This window comes from Plecotus auritus (assembly GCF_963455305.1).
Source record: "Plecotus auritus genome assembly, chromosome: 7".
Classification (NCBI taxonomy): Eukaryota; Metazoa; Chordata; class Mammalia; order Chiroptera; family Vespertilionidae; genus Plecotus; species Plecotus auritus.
The window spans coordinates 125,318,255-125,337,866 of record NC_137774.1 but is presented as its reverse complement, the minus strand read 5'-3'; the positions used below and the strand labels follow the sequence as shown (position 1 = coordinate 125,337,866).

At 37.5% G+C, this 19,612-nt stretch overlaps 1 protein-coding gene across 1 annotated transcript in view; it reads left to right on the top strand.

Annotated features, from left to right (window-relative positions):
* The window catches only part of ADGRV1 (adhesion G protein-coupled receptor V1), a gene marked incomplete at its 5' end in the record, with an annotated part of 472,861 nt that overhangs the window by 48,152 nt on the left and 405,097 nt on the right, over positions 1 to 19,612 (top strand). Inside the window, 4 exons of the mRNA XM_080679158.1 lie at positions 5,951 to 6,127; positions 8,916 to 9,096; positions 12,665 to 12,867; positions 19,061 to 19,190. Coding sequence (XP_080535284.1) covers positions 5,951 to 6,127; positions 8,916 to 9,096; positions 12,665 to 12,867; positions 19,061 to 19,190 — 691 coding nt within the window. The remainder of the gene's footprint in view (positions 1 to 5,950; positions 6,128 to 8,915; positions 9,097 to 12,664; positions 12,868 to 19,060; positions 19,191 to 19,612) is intronic.

Below are 19,612 nucleotides of genomic sequence, written 5' to 3'. Positions count from 1 at the left end.
AGACCCAAGCAAATAACTAACCTAAGTTGAATTATTTGAGACAAGATCAATACATAGTTCAAAGTTTGGCAGTGACTAGTACTTAATAAATATTTATTTTCCTTTTCTTTTTCTTTTTTTCTCCTAAGATACAATGGGATGTCTTATGACCTCTAACCTGTCATCTTTCCTTCTATATTTTAGTATCATCATCTCTATTTTTTATTTTATTTTTTTATTTTTTTTAATATATATTTTATTGATATTTCACAGAGAGGAAGGGAGAGGGATAGAGAGCTAGAAACATCGATGAGAGAGAAACATCGATCAGCTGCCTCCTGCACACCTCCCACTGGGGATGTGCCCGCAACCAAGGTACATGCCCTTGACCGGAATCGAACCCGGGACCTTTCAGTCCGCAGGCCGACGCTCTATCCACTGAGCCAAACCGGTTTCGGCATCATCTCTATTTTTTAAAAGACAGGTGGCTTCCATGAGGGTGTGAGAACCATTATAGTGCCAGGTAAAGCCAGCCTCCCCTCAGTTCTCTCAGGACCTGGCAGCTGCCTATGGCTCTGACCTCTCCTGTAATTCTCCTCTTTGGTCATTGTGTTGCAGTCAGAATTGCCTGTTCAGTTCCTATCTCAGGGCACCAGGATTCCTAGCTTCTCTCTTTGGATCTCTCTTATTCTAGCTCTTCAGGATTTAGTCATTCAAGACTCCGCTCCAAAGATGTCTCCTCAGTGAAGACTTTCTTACTCTGTTCTTTCAATTAATCACTTTCTATTTCTTCACCTAGTTTTACTTCTTTTTTCTAGCATTGATCAAACTCTTATATTTCCTTTGTTACTTCTAAATCCACTCACTTACTGGTTATCCATTTTCACCACAAAGATGAAAGAGCTCTGAGTGTAATAAGGTCTTATTGTTCATGATTGTCTCTCTCACACCTAGAATGTAACATAGTAGATACTCAAAAGTCTTTATTGAACTTATGAATGTGTTTGAATATAAAAAAATGAAAATGCTCATAGTTCAAATAACAAACACTTTTAGCTTCAGTTAAACTGCATAAACAACCAAACTGAAAAAAACACACAAAACACATAAATTTTAAAAACCTACCTAAATAACTAATAGTTTTTGAGTATTTTTTTGGCTTTCTGGACCATTATAGTAAGTATTCAGTGCTGGCTTGTCTCACAAGTTCTATTTCTAGATTGGGTTGGTGTTAGTTTAGCTCCACCTAGGTATGCAATTTTGCCTGTTCCCAGAAATCTCAGAATTTGAATGAGGCCAGTCAAGCCTTTGAGCGCAGAAGAGAGAACTTCCCTATGGAGGCTGTTGCACCTATGCTAGTAGAATTGCTGGAAAGAAAAAGAAAACATAATTGGTTATTTCCCAAGCCCACATGGGAGAAACAGAATACAGTGTATCTATACTGGAAAGAGTAAAAGTTTAGATTGTTAACATAGAAAAAGTGTGGTTGAGTCCAAAAGATTGAACATTTGAATTTGATTGTCAGGAATATTACAAAATTTTCATTCCTAAAACTATTAAGAATACAAGTATAGAACTCTTACTTTCATCTTAGAATGATTTGAAGACAGGAATGATATGAAATAGTTTTATCATCATCATCACCCATCATATTTATGGCTTACTGAAGTCATTCTCAAAGTGTAGCCCTGGGATTTCCGATATGTTTGAGGAGTTCTTCAAAGATCAAGCCTAATGTTATGAAAATACTGAGATGTCTTTCTCATTTTATTGACACGTGCACTGCAGAAGCAGTGGTTGCCACAAATCTGCTGTCTGGTAGTTCCTTCTGTGAATCGAGGCAGAGGCACGAAACTGTACAAGTTGTAATTGCTTTATTCTTCCCCACTTGCCTGCAGTTTAAAAGGTGCAAATTTTCACATACGAATATCTTTGATTAAGCAGTACAGAATATTAATTTGATAACATCTTGACCCCGGAATCCCTGTCTTTTTAGTGTTTCATGTCACGAAATGGGAATCACAAATACAGCACTTCTGCTTTGACCAAACATGGTAGTTGCCCTGAAGAAAAGTATCTGCTAGTGCATTGTGAGTTCAACTAGCTGTGCTTTTCATGGAACATCACCTTTAGTTGAAAAATATGACTGACAAATTTCGGTTATTTGGACATGGGTATATGGAACGCATTTTCATGAAAATGAAGTGAGTCAGTGACTACAAGAAAAAGTACTTGTTGCCAATGATAAAAATTTAAGCTTTCAAACAAAAATTAGAATTTTGGAACACTTTTATTTGCCAAAGTGAGCTCGACTGTTTCTCTTAAAAACCTTAAAAACCTTGTACTTAATAACTTTGCAGTTAGCAAGTGTGACTTATTTATTTTGTATAATGAAATGTGTCAACATTTGGCAGATCTGTATAACTCAGTGAACAAATAGTTTCCAAATAATCAATGCATATCATTACAAAATCATGCCTGGGTAAAAAGATTGATTCAAAATGTAAAATAGAGCAACGGGTTTTAATGTATTAGAGTATGATTTCACATTGCAACTTTAAGAAACTACCACTTGTCAAATTTTGGTTAAAAATATCAAGGGAGAATACCCACAGCTATTTAAAAAGACTACTAAACCCTCCCCCCGTTTTTAGTATATTTTTATACAAACCTAGACATTCTTTATATACTTGAATCAACATAAATAGCAAAAGACAAATTGATTGCAGAAGGAAATATTAAAATTTAGCTGTCTTCTATTAAGTTAGACATTAAAGAGATTTGTAAAAATATAAAAAATGCTCCTTTATTACTAAGTTTTTGTTTTAGAAAGTATACTTATTCCTTATAAAATATGTTGCTTATTTGTTAGCATGTAATGGATTTATTATCACTGTTTTAAAATGATTAATATATCAATATTTTTTTCCAGTTTTCAGTTGTAAAATGGTAATATCAATAGGTTTCACCAACACAAGCAAAAAAATTCTTAGTGTTCTCAATAATTTTTGTGAGTGTTCAGGGTTCCTGAAACTAAAATATTTGAGAACTGCTGTTTTAATTTATGCCTGGAATTGTCTTCAGAGCTTAAGTTTTATGCTTCTTTGCTTCATTTCCAGAAATAAAAACCGTTGTCTTCTCTAGATTCTTCTCAGTGACATTGGAAAGTTAACTTTTTTCTTAGCCCTTCAAAAATGCTGAAGGCAATAAGCACCCTTTAAAGACTTCTGAGTTACATTATACTTTTTACATTTGTATAGACTTATAAAGTAATATCAAAGTTAAAATGAAAGTATAATCACATGTTAAATAATGCAAATATGTAGAATATGACATCATCTACTCTTTGGCATATTGAAAGAGATGATAGTTTTTTTTTTTTTTAATTTGTTCCCTCCTAACCAGGAATACTATGTCCTGGCAAATAGTAGGTGATTAATAAATTAAAATGGAATGAATGAATAAACCTGTATGCCGTTTGGAGCCCTGATGAGGCTTACTTTGGATTCCAAGTGAAACCTGTACTGAACAGATGATGGTTCTATAGCCTAGTAACCACACTCTCATGTTGCCTTCCTATATTTTGTGTACTTTATATGTTATTTTCTCTCCACCTTATTTTTGCCCTATTTTATATGTCCTGCAATCTTGTATATCACCTAATTATACATTAATGAGATTGCTCTTTATAGTGATTCATAGAACTTGCTAGTCTCATTATTTTACATTTAAAACTAATACTTGGGATATGTTTTATGTTTATAAACTCATGACTTAAGACAAAATTTAGAGGCATTTTGAGAGCATCTTTGTAAAAGTGAGAATATTATTTAACTTGGTCTGTGTTTGGTGTGAAGTGCCTGCCATATGTTATGTGAATAGATTCCTTTAGATAGAAGTGGTATTGATATAATCTGATATCACACATCATCACCCAAGCATGTGGCAAAGTAAAAAATTAATTGGACGTGTAATTGTTTACCTTTAATCTTCTATTTCAATAGAGAAAGCCAATTCATGGCTCAGAATGGTACATTCTTTTTTCTAGGAAAATACATACCAAGAACTCTTCTCAATGTTAACCTTTCAAATGACTCTTGTGCTGGTCTGAAGACTTGGCAACCTCCTGACTCGAAAGAGAAAACTCTAATGGCTTCTATTGAAAAAGGAAGTGATGATGGTCCTGATGATTATTACTTGGTGTTTTGCTCCTTCATATATTGGCCCAAACATTTGCTTGTATCATGAATCTGAAGTCAATTAGATGAATATTTTAATAGTAGAAAAATATATTTTAATGATTTATTCTCTCTGTCTTTATCATCATCTGGTATTGATGATTTCATCCTCTGGTTCAGTATTTCCCAAATTGGACAACCTTGGTTGTTCTGGGCTTCCCATGCCAGTAGACCCGCAGGCAGATAAAGGAGTCACAGTATTGCCCCAGGGTGCTTGGTCTTTGTTCATTCTGAGGCACCAGGGTTGCTGCCACACTTTGGAGTAAGAGTGCTGATGTTCAGTAAAACTCAGAGGATTTACTGGTACATCAGGTGCTGCATGCTCATTGATAACTTTTAACTATTGCCTGTTTGTAGACAAATTTCAAATCTGTTCTCTCTAGCCCTAATGTCAGAACTGAAATGGCTTTATCTAATGCTGATCAGAGTGCTTATGATTGATATAAAAACTAGTGACATATATAAAGATTTGTATTTTGATCTCTTCATTCAGTTGTAGTTTTTTCCTGTGAATTGTGTTTGCTCACATAAAAAGGAAACTAAGTCAAGAGATTCAGAATTTGAGCATATGAAGACCATATTCTAAAAGCTATTACAACTTCTTGCTCCATGAAAGTAATAAGCATTATCTTAAAGTGTTTAGATAAAAATGTTTTCTACATAACACACACACATACACAACCATGTGTGTGTATGCATACATATAGAGTTGGCCCTGCATCTCTGCGGATTCTCTATCCTTGGTTTCAACCAAATGTGGATCGAAAATATTTGAAAAAAAGTCACATTGTTGCTGACATGTACTGTGTAGTTGTATAGTTGTAGTAGGCCAATGGTGGTTGTATCTGTATTGAACATATAAACACACATTTTTTTTCTTATTATTCCATAAGCAATACAGTATAACAACTATGTACACAGCATTAAATTATATTTGGTGTTACAAGTAATCTAGAGAGGACTTAAAGTATAAGAAAGAATGTGTGTAGGTTATATGCTAATGCTACACCTTTTTATACAAGGGACTTAAACATTTGCAGGTTTTGAAATCTTTTGGTGGTGGGGGTGGTCTTAGAACCAAAAATAACCTGTGGATACTGAGGGACGACTATGTTTATATGACAGAAATATCAAAACTAAGTTAAGCATGACATAAATGTCCTTGACCTAACTGTTCTCTCCCCATCAGGCATTTCTCAAGGCTCTCCCCACGTGGCACTTACACCACCCTCAACATGATTCCCTCTGAGCCACTCAATTATATCATGTTCAGGCCTGGAGTGTTCTCCTGATGTCATGTTTCACCCTCTACCTCTGACTTCTGCCCCAATTGTTCTGTCTGTGCTGCACTCATAGAATTTGAGTTGTCTTTTTCTTTAGACTTATCCAGAGAAAGCACTGTGCTTTTGTTTTTTTTTCAAAAAATCCTTTGTATCCATAGCATCTAGCACAGTGGCTGGCACTCAGGAGGTATCAATGAATGAATTATATGCACAGTTAATTTACTATCATTCTTTTTGCTTTATTTATCCCTATAAAAGAACAAGATACAATGAAAGGAGTCAATTTTTTTTTTTTAGCAGACAAAAATATATCTGGAGGGATGTAGAGGCCTTAGAGTTGTAGAAAGTTGCAGAATTAAGATCATGGTAAAAGGATTTTATGAAAGCATTGTAATTGTATAACTGATTTGAATTGGCATATAATTATAAATAATTTGTGTTCAATTACAGATTGCAGAGGAGGGGTCCACTATTTCATGTGTGGTGGAGCGAACCCGAGGAGCTCTGGGTTACGTGCATGTTTTTTACACCATCTCGCAGATCGAATCTGATGGCATTAATTACCTTGTTGATGATTTTGCTAATGCCAGTGGAACTATCACATTCCTTCCTTGGCAGAGATCAGAGGTAAACCCTACCTTCTTTGTTTCTTTGACAGGCTCCTGGGAAGCTGTTTGTGATCTGTCCTGGTATTTGTTTGCAGCTTCTTGATATTTAAGCAATTTAAAATATTTAGGCAATTAGGTATGTGTCATGGTATAAAATATTTAAAATTTTTTTATTGATTTCAGGGAGGAAGGGATAGGAAGAGAGAGAAATATCAATGATGAGAGAGAATCATGGATTAGCTGCCTCCTGCACACCCATGATTGAGTCCTGGCACGTGCCCGACCGGGAATAGAACTGTGACCTCCTGGTTCATAGGTTGACGCTCAACCACTGAGCCATGCAGGGTGGTCTAAAATATTTTTGTATTTATTTATGCAAAAGAAAAATTAAGAATTTTGAATGGTGTGTGTTATAGTTTTATGTGTTCCTTAATCCCAGTATAATAAAGGTGGTATAGCTTGGAGGTTTATTATTGCAGGGTTTTTGTTATTACTGATACAATGGAAAATGGCAGAATTCTTAATGGTATTTTTTCAGGCAATGAGAAATTCTTATAACTATAATCTCATTTTATTTTTAAATTTCAAAAAATGAGGTGATTTTTTTTTGTTTGTTTTGAAATTACAAGTGCTCTCCAGTGTTACCAAAAATTTTTGATGAACCATCATTGCATTTCTGAATAGATGCTCCAGAAGTAAATGACACTCTGTAAGTGAAATTGAGATGAGTAACATTTTTAATGAAAAGTTAGCCATAAAAGTTGTTTTTAAAAACAAATTATAATATTTCCTTTATCTTCAATATAATATGAAAAACAAACTCACATATTTGACCCAAGGTTACATAAAATACATCTAAGAAGGAAGAAATGCCTTTCTGTCAATATTTTAAGAAGAAAAAGCTTTTAAAAATGTTCCAAATAAGTTCCAACTAAACGTGATTTTAATTTATACTTAAAATATGTTGTCTTAAAATAAAATTTGAGACAGAAATTTTATAAAACTTTATCCTCTCCTATAATCCTTTTTTATTTTCTTTCTTGAGTAATTAGTCACTGTTGCTGAATTAATTTTTTTTTAAAAAATTGATTTTAGAGACCTAGGTAGGACAGAAAGAGGGAGGGCGGGAGGAAGAAGGGGTGGGAGAGAAAGATCGATTTGTTGTTCCACTTATTTATGCACTCATTGATTGACTCATATGTGCCCTGACTGAGGATCAAACCCACAATGTTGGCATATCATTATGACGCTCTAACCAACTGAGTTATCAGCCAGGGCCGTCAGGATTTTTTTTGCATTCTTTTAGCCCATTATGTTGGACTATTCATCTCAGTATTTTTCATTAAAAAAAGGAAATAGCTTATAGGTCATCAGGGATAAATAGTAAAATAACTTCAGACTTGCAGATATAATCTTCAAGGAAATTTCTCAGGGATTTAGAAGTTAGTTAATTGGATGAGAAGATAACATTCAGGGAATTTTAAAAATGTTCTTAAGATTTAAAGAGTCGAAGCTCAAGAAGAGTGATCAACTGTCCATAATTTGGGGGAAGATGGGAACAACTTAAATAGTTTATAACAAAAGTTCCCCTGTAGCACTCTATAGTGCTATCCATGATAAATATTTTACTGGTCTTTAATAAAATGAGGAGAATTAGGACAACTAGTAAGTTCTCATAAGGGTAACATTATTCAGTTTAAAGGACTGTATTTTATTCTGATGTCTTTTTTTTAAAACATATTTTTATTGAATTCAGAGAGGAAGGGAAAGGTAGAGAGAGATAGAAACATCTATGATGAGAGAGAATCATTGATCAGCTGCCTCCTGCAAGCCCCACACTGGGGATCGAGCCCACAACCTGGGCATGTGCCCTGACCGGGAACTGAACCATGACCTCCTGCTTCATAGGTTGACACTCAACCACTGAGCCATGCCAGCTGGACCTGATGTCTTTTTTACTACTTTTTGAATTTAAAGTGCTTTTTCTTTTATCAAGTAATAATGATAGTGGTAATTTTTTAAAATTTCTATTTGGAAAACAGAGTTGATTCCCAAATTTTTCCCTTAGGAAACTTAACTATTATTTAAAAATATAACTGGAAAACATAGCTTTATAAAGTGGATTCATATAGATTTTGGGAGGGATAACATTAAATAAAATTTGGTCAGGAAAATAATTGTGTATGTTCCTGTTAATATTTTTTAATATATTTTTATTGTTGATAGTATTACAGATAACTCTCATCTCCCCCTTTTACTCCCTTCTCCCAGCCCCTACACACCTCCTGTGAATATTTATTTAAAATGTTTTCTTCTATAATTTTTTAATTAAAATAATGATTTTTAAAGCAATAATAATAAGATTGAATAGTGGGGTTGGTTTATAGTAGTATGCCTGCTACGTCTACACTAGCCTTTCCATCTTACAAAACCAGTTTATCTGGAAAAGACATGTTAAATAGTAACTTTAATTAAATATCATTTAATTCCCAGCTGCTGTTGCTCAGTGGTTGAGTGTCAGCCTATGTACCAAGAGGTCATGATTCAATTCCTGGTCAGGGTAAATGCCCGGTTTTTGCAGGCTTGGTCCCTGGTAGGGGGAGTGCAGGAGGCAGCCAATTAATAATTCTCTCTCATCATTGATGTTTCTGTCTTTTTCTCCCTCTCCCTTCCTCTGAAATCAATAAAAATATATTAAAAAAACAACAACAACACGAATATAATTTAATTGCTATTCTATTTTGGGAAGTGATAAATAATTTATACATTCCTCATTGCTTAATGCCTCTGGATTTTTATTTGTTTAGGTTCTGAATATATATGTTCTTGATGATGACATTCCTGAGCTCAATGAGTATTTCCGTGTGACATTGGTTTCTGCAATTCCTGGAGATGGGAAATTAGGTTCAACTCCCACCAGTGGTGCAAGTATAGATCCTGAAAAGGAAACGACAGATATCACTATCAAAGCCAGTGATCATCCATATGGTAACTAAGCCCTTTTGCAAGAATAATCCTCTCTTCTCTGGGTGTACTTGGTCTTGTTAATAAATTCTTAAGGGATTTTTTTTTTTTACAAATGATTTCAGTAGAACTCCTTCAGACCCTCTCGCTTCTAAGCTCTTGAATTTCTAAGCTCCCATTTTGAGGAACATTACTTATGAAAGAAAATTTAAAGATTAATTTCTGGATATATTTTGAAAAGTATATGTAGGATTATGTAAAATGAATGGAAGTATTTCTATTCATGGCTATCAAAACATTTAAAAATATTATCCTAGTGTGGTAAGTTAACATCTAATTAATTTAAGTACTTCGTAATTTATTAAGCTTTAAGAAGTGGAGTTGTTATTATATAGTATATATTAAATTTTTTTTGTCTTATACTGAAAAGTTATAAATTCCTTAATTGGCAAAGTATTATAGATGTTTGTCCTAATAAACTGAAACTATTTCTGCATTGAAAATTAATAGTACTTTTTTTTAAAAATATATTTTATTGATTTTTTACAGAGAGGAAGAGAGAGGGATAGAAAGTTAGAAACATCGATGAGAGAGAGATATCGATCAGCTGCCTCCTGCACGCCCCCTACTGGGGATGTGCCCACAACCCAGGTACATGCCCTTGACCGGAATCAAACCTGGGACCCTTCAGTCCGCAGGCCGACGCTCTACACACTGAGCCAAACCGGTTAGGGCTAATAGTACTTTTGTAGGAATAAAGCAAGAATATCTATTAAAAGGTCTGTGTAGGAATGGGGGATAAAAAAGGAATATCTGTAATACTTTCAACAATAAAAATAAATAAAAGTTCTGTGTAGGAAAAGTGGGAGGCTCTTCAACTCTGTTTTCATAGTTAAATTTTTTAAATAAATCTTTATTGTTCAGATTATTACAGCTGTTCCTCTTTTCCCCCCCGCCATAGCTCCCCTCCACCAGGTTCCCACCATACCCTCTGCCCTTACCCCACCCACACTGTCCTCATCCATAGGTGTATGATTTTTGTCCAGTCTCTTCCCGCATCCCTCATGCCCCCTGCCCCCTAAGAATTGTCAGTCCACTCCCTTTCTATGCCCCTGATTCTATTATATTCACCAGTTTATTCTGTTCATCAGATTTTTTATTCACTTGATTTTTAGATTCACTTTTTGATAGATATGTATTTGTTGTTCATAGTTTTTATCTTTACCTTTTTCTTCTTCTTCCTCTTCTTAAAGAATACCCTTCAGCATTTCATATAATACTGGTTTGGCAGTGATGAACTCCTTTAGCTTTCTTATTGTCTGTGAAGCTCTTTATCTGACCTTCAATTCTAAATGATAGCTTTGCTGGGTAGAGTAATCTTGGTTGTAGGTTCTTGCTATTCATCACTTTGAATATTTCTTGCCACTCCCTTCTGGCCTGCATAGTTTCTGTTGAGAAATCAGCTGACAATCATATGGGTGCTCCCTTGTAGGTAACTAACTGTTTTTCTCTTGCTGCTTTTAAGATTCTCTCTTTGTCTTTTGCTCTTGACATTTTAATTATGATGTGTCTTGGTGTGGTCCTCTTTGGATTCCTTTTGTTTGGGGTTCTCTGCGCTTCCTGGACTTGTAAGTCTATTTCTTTCACCAGGTGGGGAAAGTTTTCTGTCATTATTTCTTCAAATAGGTTTTCAATATCTTGCTCTCTCTCTTCTGGCACCCCCATAATTCAAATGTTGGTACACTTGAAGTTGTCCCAGAGGCTCCTTACACTATCTTCATATTTTTGGATTCTTTTTTCTTTTTGCTTTTCCAGTTGGGTGTTTTATGCTTCTTTGTATTTCAAATCTTTGACTTGATTCTTGGGATCCTCTAGTCTGCTGTTGGATCTCTGTATATTATTCTTTATTTCAGTCAGTGTATGCTTAATTTCTAATTGGTCCTTTTTCATATCCTTGAGGGTCTCACTAAATTTCTCGGATGTTTCTAGAAGATTCTTGAGTAACCTTATAACCGTGGTTTTGAACTCTATATCCAGTCGTTTGCTTTCCTCCATTTCTGTCATTTGTGACCTGTTTCTTTGTCTCTGCATTTTGGCTGCTTCCCTGTGTTGATAGAGTGGCTTTGTGTGCTAGGCGTCCTATAGGGCCCAGTGGCTCAGTCTCCCTAATTACCTGAGGTGGACACTCTTGGTGCACCCCTTTGTGGGCTGTGTGCACAGTCTTGTTATAGTTAAGCCTTGATTGCTGTTGGTATCACTGGGAGGAATTGACCTCCAGGCCAATTGGCTGTGAAGATTAGCTATGTCTGGGATGGGAGAATTTCTGTGCTGGAGAATACCTGTATGGGGCAAGACTTGCTTCAGTGGGGCTTTGGTGCTCACTGAGTCTGCCCCCTGAGTGTGTCCCTTATGGATGTGAAGAGTTGTAATCTGGATGGTCCCACTCTGACCACTGGGTACACTGGCTCTTGGATCTCCAAGGAGGTGCAAATTTAGTCTCTACCTGAGGCCACCCAGCAGGAGCTACGGAGAGATCTGCAGATTCCTCTTCTTTTTTTGGGGTTTGGAGGTGCCCAGATGAGGCCCAGCTGTGAAGCAATGCAAGCTGCTGTGGAGCCTTGGGCCTTTTTATGGCAGCTCTGGGGTTCTCTGACCCAGCTGCAGTTTGTTAGGTAATTTTAGATTGCAAAAGGCCAGGCCATTCGTATGGAAAAGCCTCTGCGCACAGCTTGGGTGGGGTTGTAAATTGGGTGGGGTGGGGTCTCAGAGAATCCCCAGGGCAAAGCAAACAGCAATGGCTGACAATCAGCCCTGCCCTAAGAGGCCCCCAGGTCTCAGTGTCCTGCGGTAATCGCTGCAAGCACCTCTGAGAGAAAGCCGCCCTTGTGTTCTGGCCCGATGCCAGACAGCCCAGTTTCTCCTCGTATGAGTCTGGGTCCCCAGACTCTCGCCCGGAACTGGAGTTCAGAGTAGTTGGGAGTTGTGTCTTTCTCCCGATTGAAAAAGACAACCACGTACTCAGTTGCTAGCCCCTTTCCATGTCCATGTACGCCTCCATACCTCTGCGCTGTACTTCTGTACCTCCTCTGAGTCTCAGTGGGCTTTTCTCTTTCCTTCTAGTTGTAGAATTTCCACTTAGCCAGCCTTCCTATGGTTCTGGATGATGTCTGCTGTGTCTTTTGTGTGAGGCAGCAAGTTCAGGTGTTTACCTATGCCGCCATCTTGGTTTATCTTCATAGTTAAATTTTTAAAAAATGTATTACAAATCTTAAGTTCGAGAATGAATTCTAGAGACCCAAATATGAGTAAATATTTGATGATATATACTTTAAAGCCCTTTCACTATTCTTTTTATTGATACTTAGGTCTTGTTTTTTAAAGATTTTTTTGGGTAGAAACAAGGAAAATCAACACTTTAATTTTTAACATTCTGAAAACTAAACATTTTGTGTCAAAAGCATGTTATTGAAATCTTCAATAAAGTCCTTTATAAATGATCAAAATAATTGTGCAAGACTGTTTCAAATGAATAAGAAATTCTTCCCAATAAGAAATTGGGCCAGAATACCCTGCCTCTCTTTGTATCTGCCAGGCTTGCTGCAGTTCTCCACCGGGCTGCCTCCCCAGCCGGAGGACACGATGACCCTGCCTGCGAGCACTGTTCCACACGTCACGGTGCAGGAGGAAGATGGAGAAGTTAGACTACTGGTCGTCCGTGCACAAGGACTCCTGGGGAGGGTTATGGCGGAATATAGAACAGTGTCCTTGACAGCATTCAGCCCTGAGGACTACCAGGTAAATCACTTCATCCTTCCAAAGTAGTATTTGCTGTTGTAAAACACACAGTCCTCAGGGAGGAGTAGAAGGGACATGGCACTGTACCTGGGACATAACTAAACAAGGGAAATAAGCACTGATGGCTTTTTAAATTTATGTAAATTAATGTTCTTCAGTCCCTTGAAGCCAGAATCTTGAATGGCTATCATACTGATTTCACTGGGACTTTATATTTGTCATAGGCTTCACCTGTATTTATTTTAATGTTACAGGTTTTGTTCCGATATATATTTTTTTTAAATAAATCTTTATTCAGATTATTACAATTATTTCTCCTTTTTCCCCCCATAGCTCCCCTCCACCCATTTCCCACCCCACCTTCTGCCCTTACCTCCCCCCCCTGTCCTCATCCATAGGTGTATGATTTTTGTCCATTCTCTTCATGAACCCCCCTTACCCCTTTCCCCCTGAGAATTATCAGTCCACTCCCTTTCTATGCCCCTGATTCTATTATATTCACCAGATTATTCTGTTCCTCAGGTTTTTAATTCACTTGATTTTTAGGTTCGCTTGTTGATATATATGTATTTGTTGTTCATAATTTTTCTCTTTACTTTTTTCTTCTTCCTCTTCTTTAAGAATACCTTTCAGCATTTCATATAATACTGGTTTGGTGGTGATGAACTCCTTTAGCTTTTTCTTATCTGTGAAGCTCTTTATCTGCCCTTCAATTCTGAATGATAGCTTTGCTGGGTAGAGTAATCTTGGTTGTAGGTTCTTGCTATTCATCACATTGAAAATTTCTTGCCACTCCCGTCTGGCCTGCATAGTTTCTGTTGAGAAGTCAGCTGACAGTCGTATGGGTGCTCCCTTGTAGGTAATTAACTGTTTTTCTCTTGCTGCTTTTAATATTCTCTCTTTGTCTTTTGCTCTTGGCATTTTAATTATGATGTGTCTTGGTGTGGTCCTCTTTGGATTCCTTTTGTTTGGGGTTCTGTGGGCTTCCTGGACTTGTAAGTCTATTTCTTTCACCAGGTGGGGGAAGTTTTCGGTCATTATTTCTTCAAATAGGTTTTCAGTATCTTGCTCTCTCTCTTCTTCTGGCACCCCCATAATTCTGATGTTGGTACGCTTGAAGTTGTCCCAGAGTCTTCTTACATTATCTTCAACTTTTTGGATTTTTTTTTTGCTTTTTGCTTTTTCGGTTGAGTGTTTTTTGCTTCTTTGTATTTCAATTCTTTGACTTGATTCTTGTGTTCCTCTATTCTGTTTCTGGGTCTCTGTATAATATTTTTTATTTCAGTCAGTGTATGTTTAATTTCTAGTTGGTCCTTTTTCATATCTTCGAGGGTCTCGTTATATTTATCGGCCTTTTCTAGGATATTCTTAAAAAGTCTTATAACGGTGGTTTTGAATTCTATATCCAGTCGTTTGTTTTCCTCCATTTCTTTCGTTTGTGATCTGATTCTTTGACCCCGCATTTTCACTGATTCCCTGAGTTGGTAAGGTAGATATTTGTGCTAGGTTTCCAATATGGCCCAGTGGGTCTGCTTCCCCAGTTAACCTGAGGTGGACACTCTTGGTGCACCCCTTTGTGGACTGTGTGTACAGCCTTGTTGTAATTAAGTCTTGATTGTTGTTGGTATCACTGGGAAGAATTGACCTCCGGGCCAGTTGGCTGTAAGGATCAGCTGTGTCTATGCTGGGAGAAGTTCGGTGCTGGAGACAGCCTTATAGGATTAGACTTGCCAAATTGCAATAGCCTCTGTGCTCAGCTTGGATGGGGTGGAGTCTCAGTCTTGGCTTCCTGTCAGCCTTGCCCTTGCGCGCATGTGCGCTTTCAGTCCTCCGCCTTCCCCAGCTCGAGTCTCCGCCTGAGAGTCCAGACTCCCCCCCACAAGAGCGTGGGTCCCCAGGGGCTCACCTGGAACTGGGGTTCACTGCAGTCAGAACTGGGGCTCAGTGCCGTCAGGAGCCTCTGACTCCCTTTCACTAGGGAAAGCCTGTGGCAACCTCCGCAGCCTTTGTGTGCACTGGCACGCGCAAGCGCGCTTTCAGTCCTCCGCCTTCCCCGGCTCCCGAGTCTCCGCCCGAGAGTCCAGACTCCCCCCACAAGAGCATGGGTCCCCAGGGGCTCGCCTGGAACTGGGGTTCACTGCAGTCAGAACTGGGGCTCAGTGCAGTCAGGATCCTCTGACTCCCTTCCACTAGGGAAAGCCTGTGGCAACCTCCGCAGCCTTTGTGCGCACTGGCCCGCGTGCGCCTTCAGACTTCTGCCTTTCCCAGCTCGAGTCTCCGCCCAAGAGTCCAGACTCCCCCCGTAAGAGCGTGGGTCCCCAGGGGTTCGCCCGGAACTGGCGTTCAGTGCAGTCAGAACTGGGGTTCAGTGCGGTCGGAGGCTTCCTCCCCCCTTCCGCCAGAGAAAGTCAGCCAGGCTCTCAGCCGCCCTTCCTCTCTGCGCGCACAAAGCCCCTTTGCCGTACCTCCAATTCTCTGTGAGCTTTTCTCTTTCCTTCTAGTTGTAGAATTTTCACTCAACCAGCTTTCCTGTGGTTCTGGATGGTGTCCGTTCTGTCTTTTAGTTGTAGTTTTGAAATTGTTGTGCGAGGCAGCAGTTTAGGTGTTTACCTATGCCGCCATCTTGGTTTCTCCCCTATATATTTAAAACTGTTTTTCTTACACATTTTAAGTCCTCTTGTCTCCATCCATCAAACAAAGCAAAATGATAAAGAAGTTATATGTTCATGTCTTTCAATTTTAATTATGTTTTTCTCCAAGTGAGAAGCAGTGTGGTACTGGGAAAAAGAAAGCCTAGTTAAATTTCTCTTGTCCTGACATTTATTGTATCTTTACCTCATTTGGTATGAAACATATTCCACAAGACATCTCAGCTTGGCTTAGTACTGTCTTCTCTGCATTCTCTTAAAGAAACACTTTAGTCCTTATATTGATAGTCTTCAATTTCTAGATAATCTGAACATTCCCACTCTCCATTTGGATTCGCATTTAACTTAATAACTAAAACAAAAACAACACTACCCTACATTCCCCTTCTCCATTGCCGTTGGAAAGCTAATGCCTTAGGGCAGTGGTCGGCAAACTGCGGCTCGTGAGCCACGGTTTGCCGCTCTGTTGACTAATGAGTTTGCCGACCACTGCTGTTTTGACTTCAGGTTAAAGACATTAGTACATTATTAAAATGTTTTATAAGTGTTTTTCCCTAGCAGTGGTCAGCAAACTCATTAGTCAACAGAGCGGCAAACCGCGGCTCGCGAGCTGCATGTGGCTCGTGAGCCGCAGTTTGCCGACCACTGCCTTAGGGGACATTTGTGAGGATTTTCAGTGGCCTAGATGCCCTGTTTCTCACTTGTTACTACTTTGAATCTTTATATCTGGAAATCTGATACCCTTTGCCTTTACCAAGTCTCTATGATGCTTCAGCTATCTCTCATCTGTGTTAACATGGAAGTAAGATTTTTGAAGCTGTGCATTTGAGTACATGTGTATGTGTATGTTACAGGGAGGGTGGGAGGTGCCAGGAAAGATCATGTACAGAATAGGAGACAATTGAATATCAGATATTACTATTCTTAACTATATTCTCATATACGAAGATACAGGTGATTCTCACTATCCAGGTGTTTACTTCAGCTCTCAAGTGATATTAACCAGCTGATTAATGACTGACTCATAGTCATGGGAAGTGTTCAGAGCTGGTACTCTGAGAGACAGGTGGGTGATGACATAGTCTGGGTAGTCAAGGAGGGCTTTCTTGGGGAATTTGTATTCGTACTGAGCTCTAAAGGTCAAAGTTGGAGGAGAAAACCATTAAACTAGATGAAGGGGAAAGAATTACTTGTGCAAGTAATTCTTACTGTTAAAATGGCATGAATCAAATGGTAAAATGGCCCTAATTAGGGAAAAGCACGGGCTGTCAGAAGAACAGTAAGAAGACCAGTATTTCTGGAGTGATGAGAGATAGTTGTGGTGATAAAAGATAAGGTATGCAGAGGCGGGATCATTCTAGGCCTTACAGATTCTATGGCTTTTATTGTGAAAACAAGGAGAAGTAATTGAAAATTGTTATGTATTTATAAAATATCATTAGGCTGATCCATGGAGAATGGAATTAGAAGATGTAGACACTGGACACAGAAAGACCAGTAAATAGTCCATTTTATGGAGCAAGGCAAGAGATGATAGTATCTTGGACTGGGCAGTAACAGTATAGATGAAGTAGGTGGGCACAAGAAATACTGAGTTAAATGGTAGGATTTGAGGATTGTTTAGTGTGAAGGATAAAGCAAATAGGGTATCAAAATGACTCCTTTGTTCCTGGCATAAACAACTTGCTACTCTAAAGCTTCGAGGAGAGGATTAGGTAAGGCATAGATTTTAAGGAAGATCAGAATTTAAAATTCTGACAGAAATTATACGAAAAATTTGAGATAGATATTAATACTTAAGTCTGGAATCAGAGGTTTGAAATAGAAATTTGAGAGTTGGGAGCACATAAATGATATTAAAAGCCTAGAGTATGATAGTCTGGTCTAAGGAGAGAGTTTAGAGTCTGATGAACAGCAGTTTTTAGAGATCACAGGAGAATGTTAAAATTGACAACACTAAAAAGGATGAGCTGGAAAGGAAGGTAAGACAGGAGAGTGAGATATAATGGAATACTGGAGAATAACATGTTTCTAGAAGAAGTGGCCAATTGTGTAAGATTTGCTAAGGTCAAACAAGATGGTTTCCTAAGATAGTCACATGTTATTTCTGTTAAGACTTGCAGAATTACCCCACTGACAACTATACTCCAGGCAAAGTTAATTACTTACTTTTTTGTGCTAACTATGTGTCTTTTATTGCAGTTGTTACTCTGTTTGAATTATTGTATTACATACATATGCTTCTTCTGGAATGTTCTTGATGGAGTTAGAGATTTGTTTTGACCATTTAAAAAATATATTTTTATTGATTTCAGAGAGGAAGGGGGAGGGAGAAAGAGATAGAAACATCAACAATGAGAGAGAATTATGGATTAGCTGCCTCCTGCATGCCCCCTACCGCCCACAATCCTGGGTATGTGCCCTGACCCAGGATTGAACCATGACCTCCTGGTTCATAGATAGAGGCTCAACCACTGAGCCATGCTGGCTGGGCTGTCTTGACCATTTTTGAATCTGAAGTATCGAAAATGGTGCCATGCACACGCTATATGTGTTTGATAAGTATTAAAAAAGTTAATGAGCCCTAGCTGGTTTGGCTCAGTGGATAGAGCGTTGGCCTGCAGACTGAGGGATCCCAGGTTCGGTTCCAGTCAAGGGCATGTGCCTTGGTTGCGGGCACATCCCCAGTGGGAGGTGTGCAGGAGGCAGCTGATCGGTTTCTCTCTCATCGATGTTTCTGACTCTCTGTCCCTCTCCCTTCCTGTCTGTAAAAAATCAATAAAATGTATATTAAAAAAAAAAGTGAATAAATGCGTGATTAAGTGATTTGGTACTTGGGCTGCTCATTTTACCTTTGAGATCATTAATAGCTCAACAAGATGATATATATGTTACACAAGGTAACATTAGAAAAATTTAAACAATATAAATATGTGTGCTCATAAGTCGAGGGGAAAATGCTTATATAAGAAATAGAAAAAAGGGCCTTAAGACTGAATTTAAATAATGTTTTGTTTCTTGTAGTATGTGAAGATCTATAATATGGGAGACCTATATCATAAAGTGCAGTTTCAAGTATAGACAAGGAAAACTTAATGTCCAATGGACCCATATTTATTATTGCTTGGAAAAATTCTCAGAATGGAAATGCCATTATTATTATGCATTATATATTTAAATTGCTCAGTTATATAATTTGAGTAGTTCTAAACATACTTGTTCAAGAGAATTTTGGACATCTCATTCAATTCTTGAGGAATTTGTGGATGTCATCTATTTATATTTCTCATTTGCCTGGACTACATTTTTGATGAATAGGCAAATAAGAAAGAAAAATTTTTCTATTTTATTTAGTTGGGAAATATTTAGTTGTAATTTATATTGAACGCTATACATATTTACTTCAGTATCTCCAATTTTATATTTTACTTATGTTCTTCTGTTTCAGTATTTAAAATAATTTTGGACAGAGAACATTCTCATTTTGTACATTCATATACAGAATAATTATAATCTAATGGATAAATCTCTCATTTGCATTTCAGAGTGCTGCTGGTACCTTAGAATTTCAACCAGGAGAAAGATATAAATACATTTCTGTTAACATCACTGATAATTCTATCCCTGAATTGGAAAAATCTTTTAAAGTTGAATTGTTAAACTTGGAGGGAGGAGGTAAGACTGGTGATTCAAAAATATCAAATATTTGCTTGACCACACACCATGATTATACATTCTTTTATGGAAATATGTTCCTTTGAATTAATGTTACCCTTTTTTTCCATAAATCTGTGTATTACTTGTTTTTGGAAAGAACAGTCTGAACATTAATAATTGCTTAATGTATATAGACAATCTGATTGATCATCTCTTTCTTGGTAAAAAGATAATGTTTTATCTCCCTACATAAATGTATAATACTAGTTTTAGAAATCAATATTAAACTCATAGTTTCATTTACATATACTTTTGCTCTGAGGATTGGTAAATTCTGACTTAATATCTCTAATTTTTATTATAAGGATACCATCTACTGTGGTATTTTTTCCCCTTTTTATTGCCCATTGGTCTTTTCCTAAAGTAGGTGTGCTTTTAGA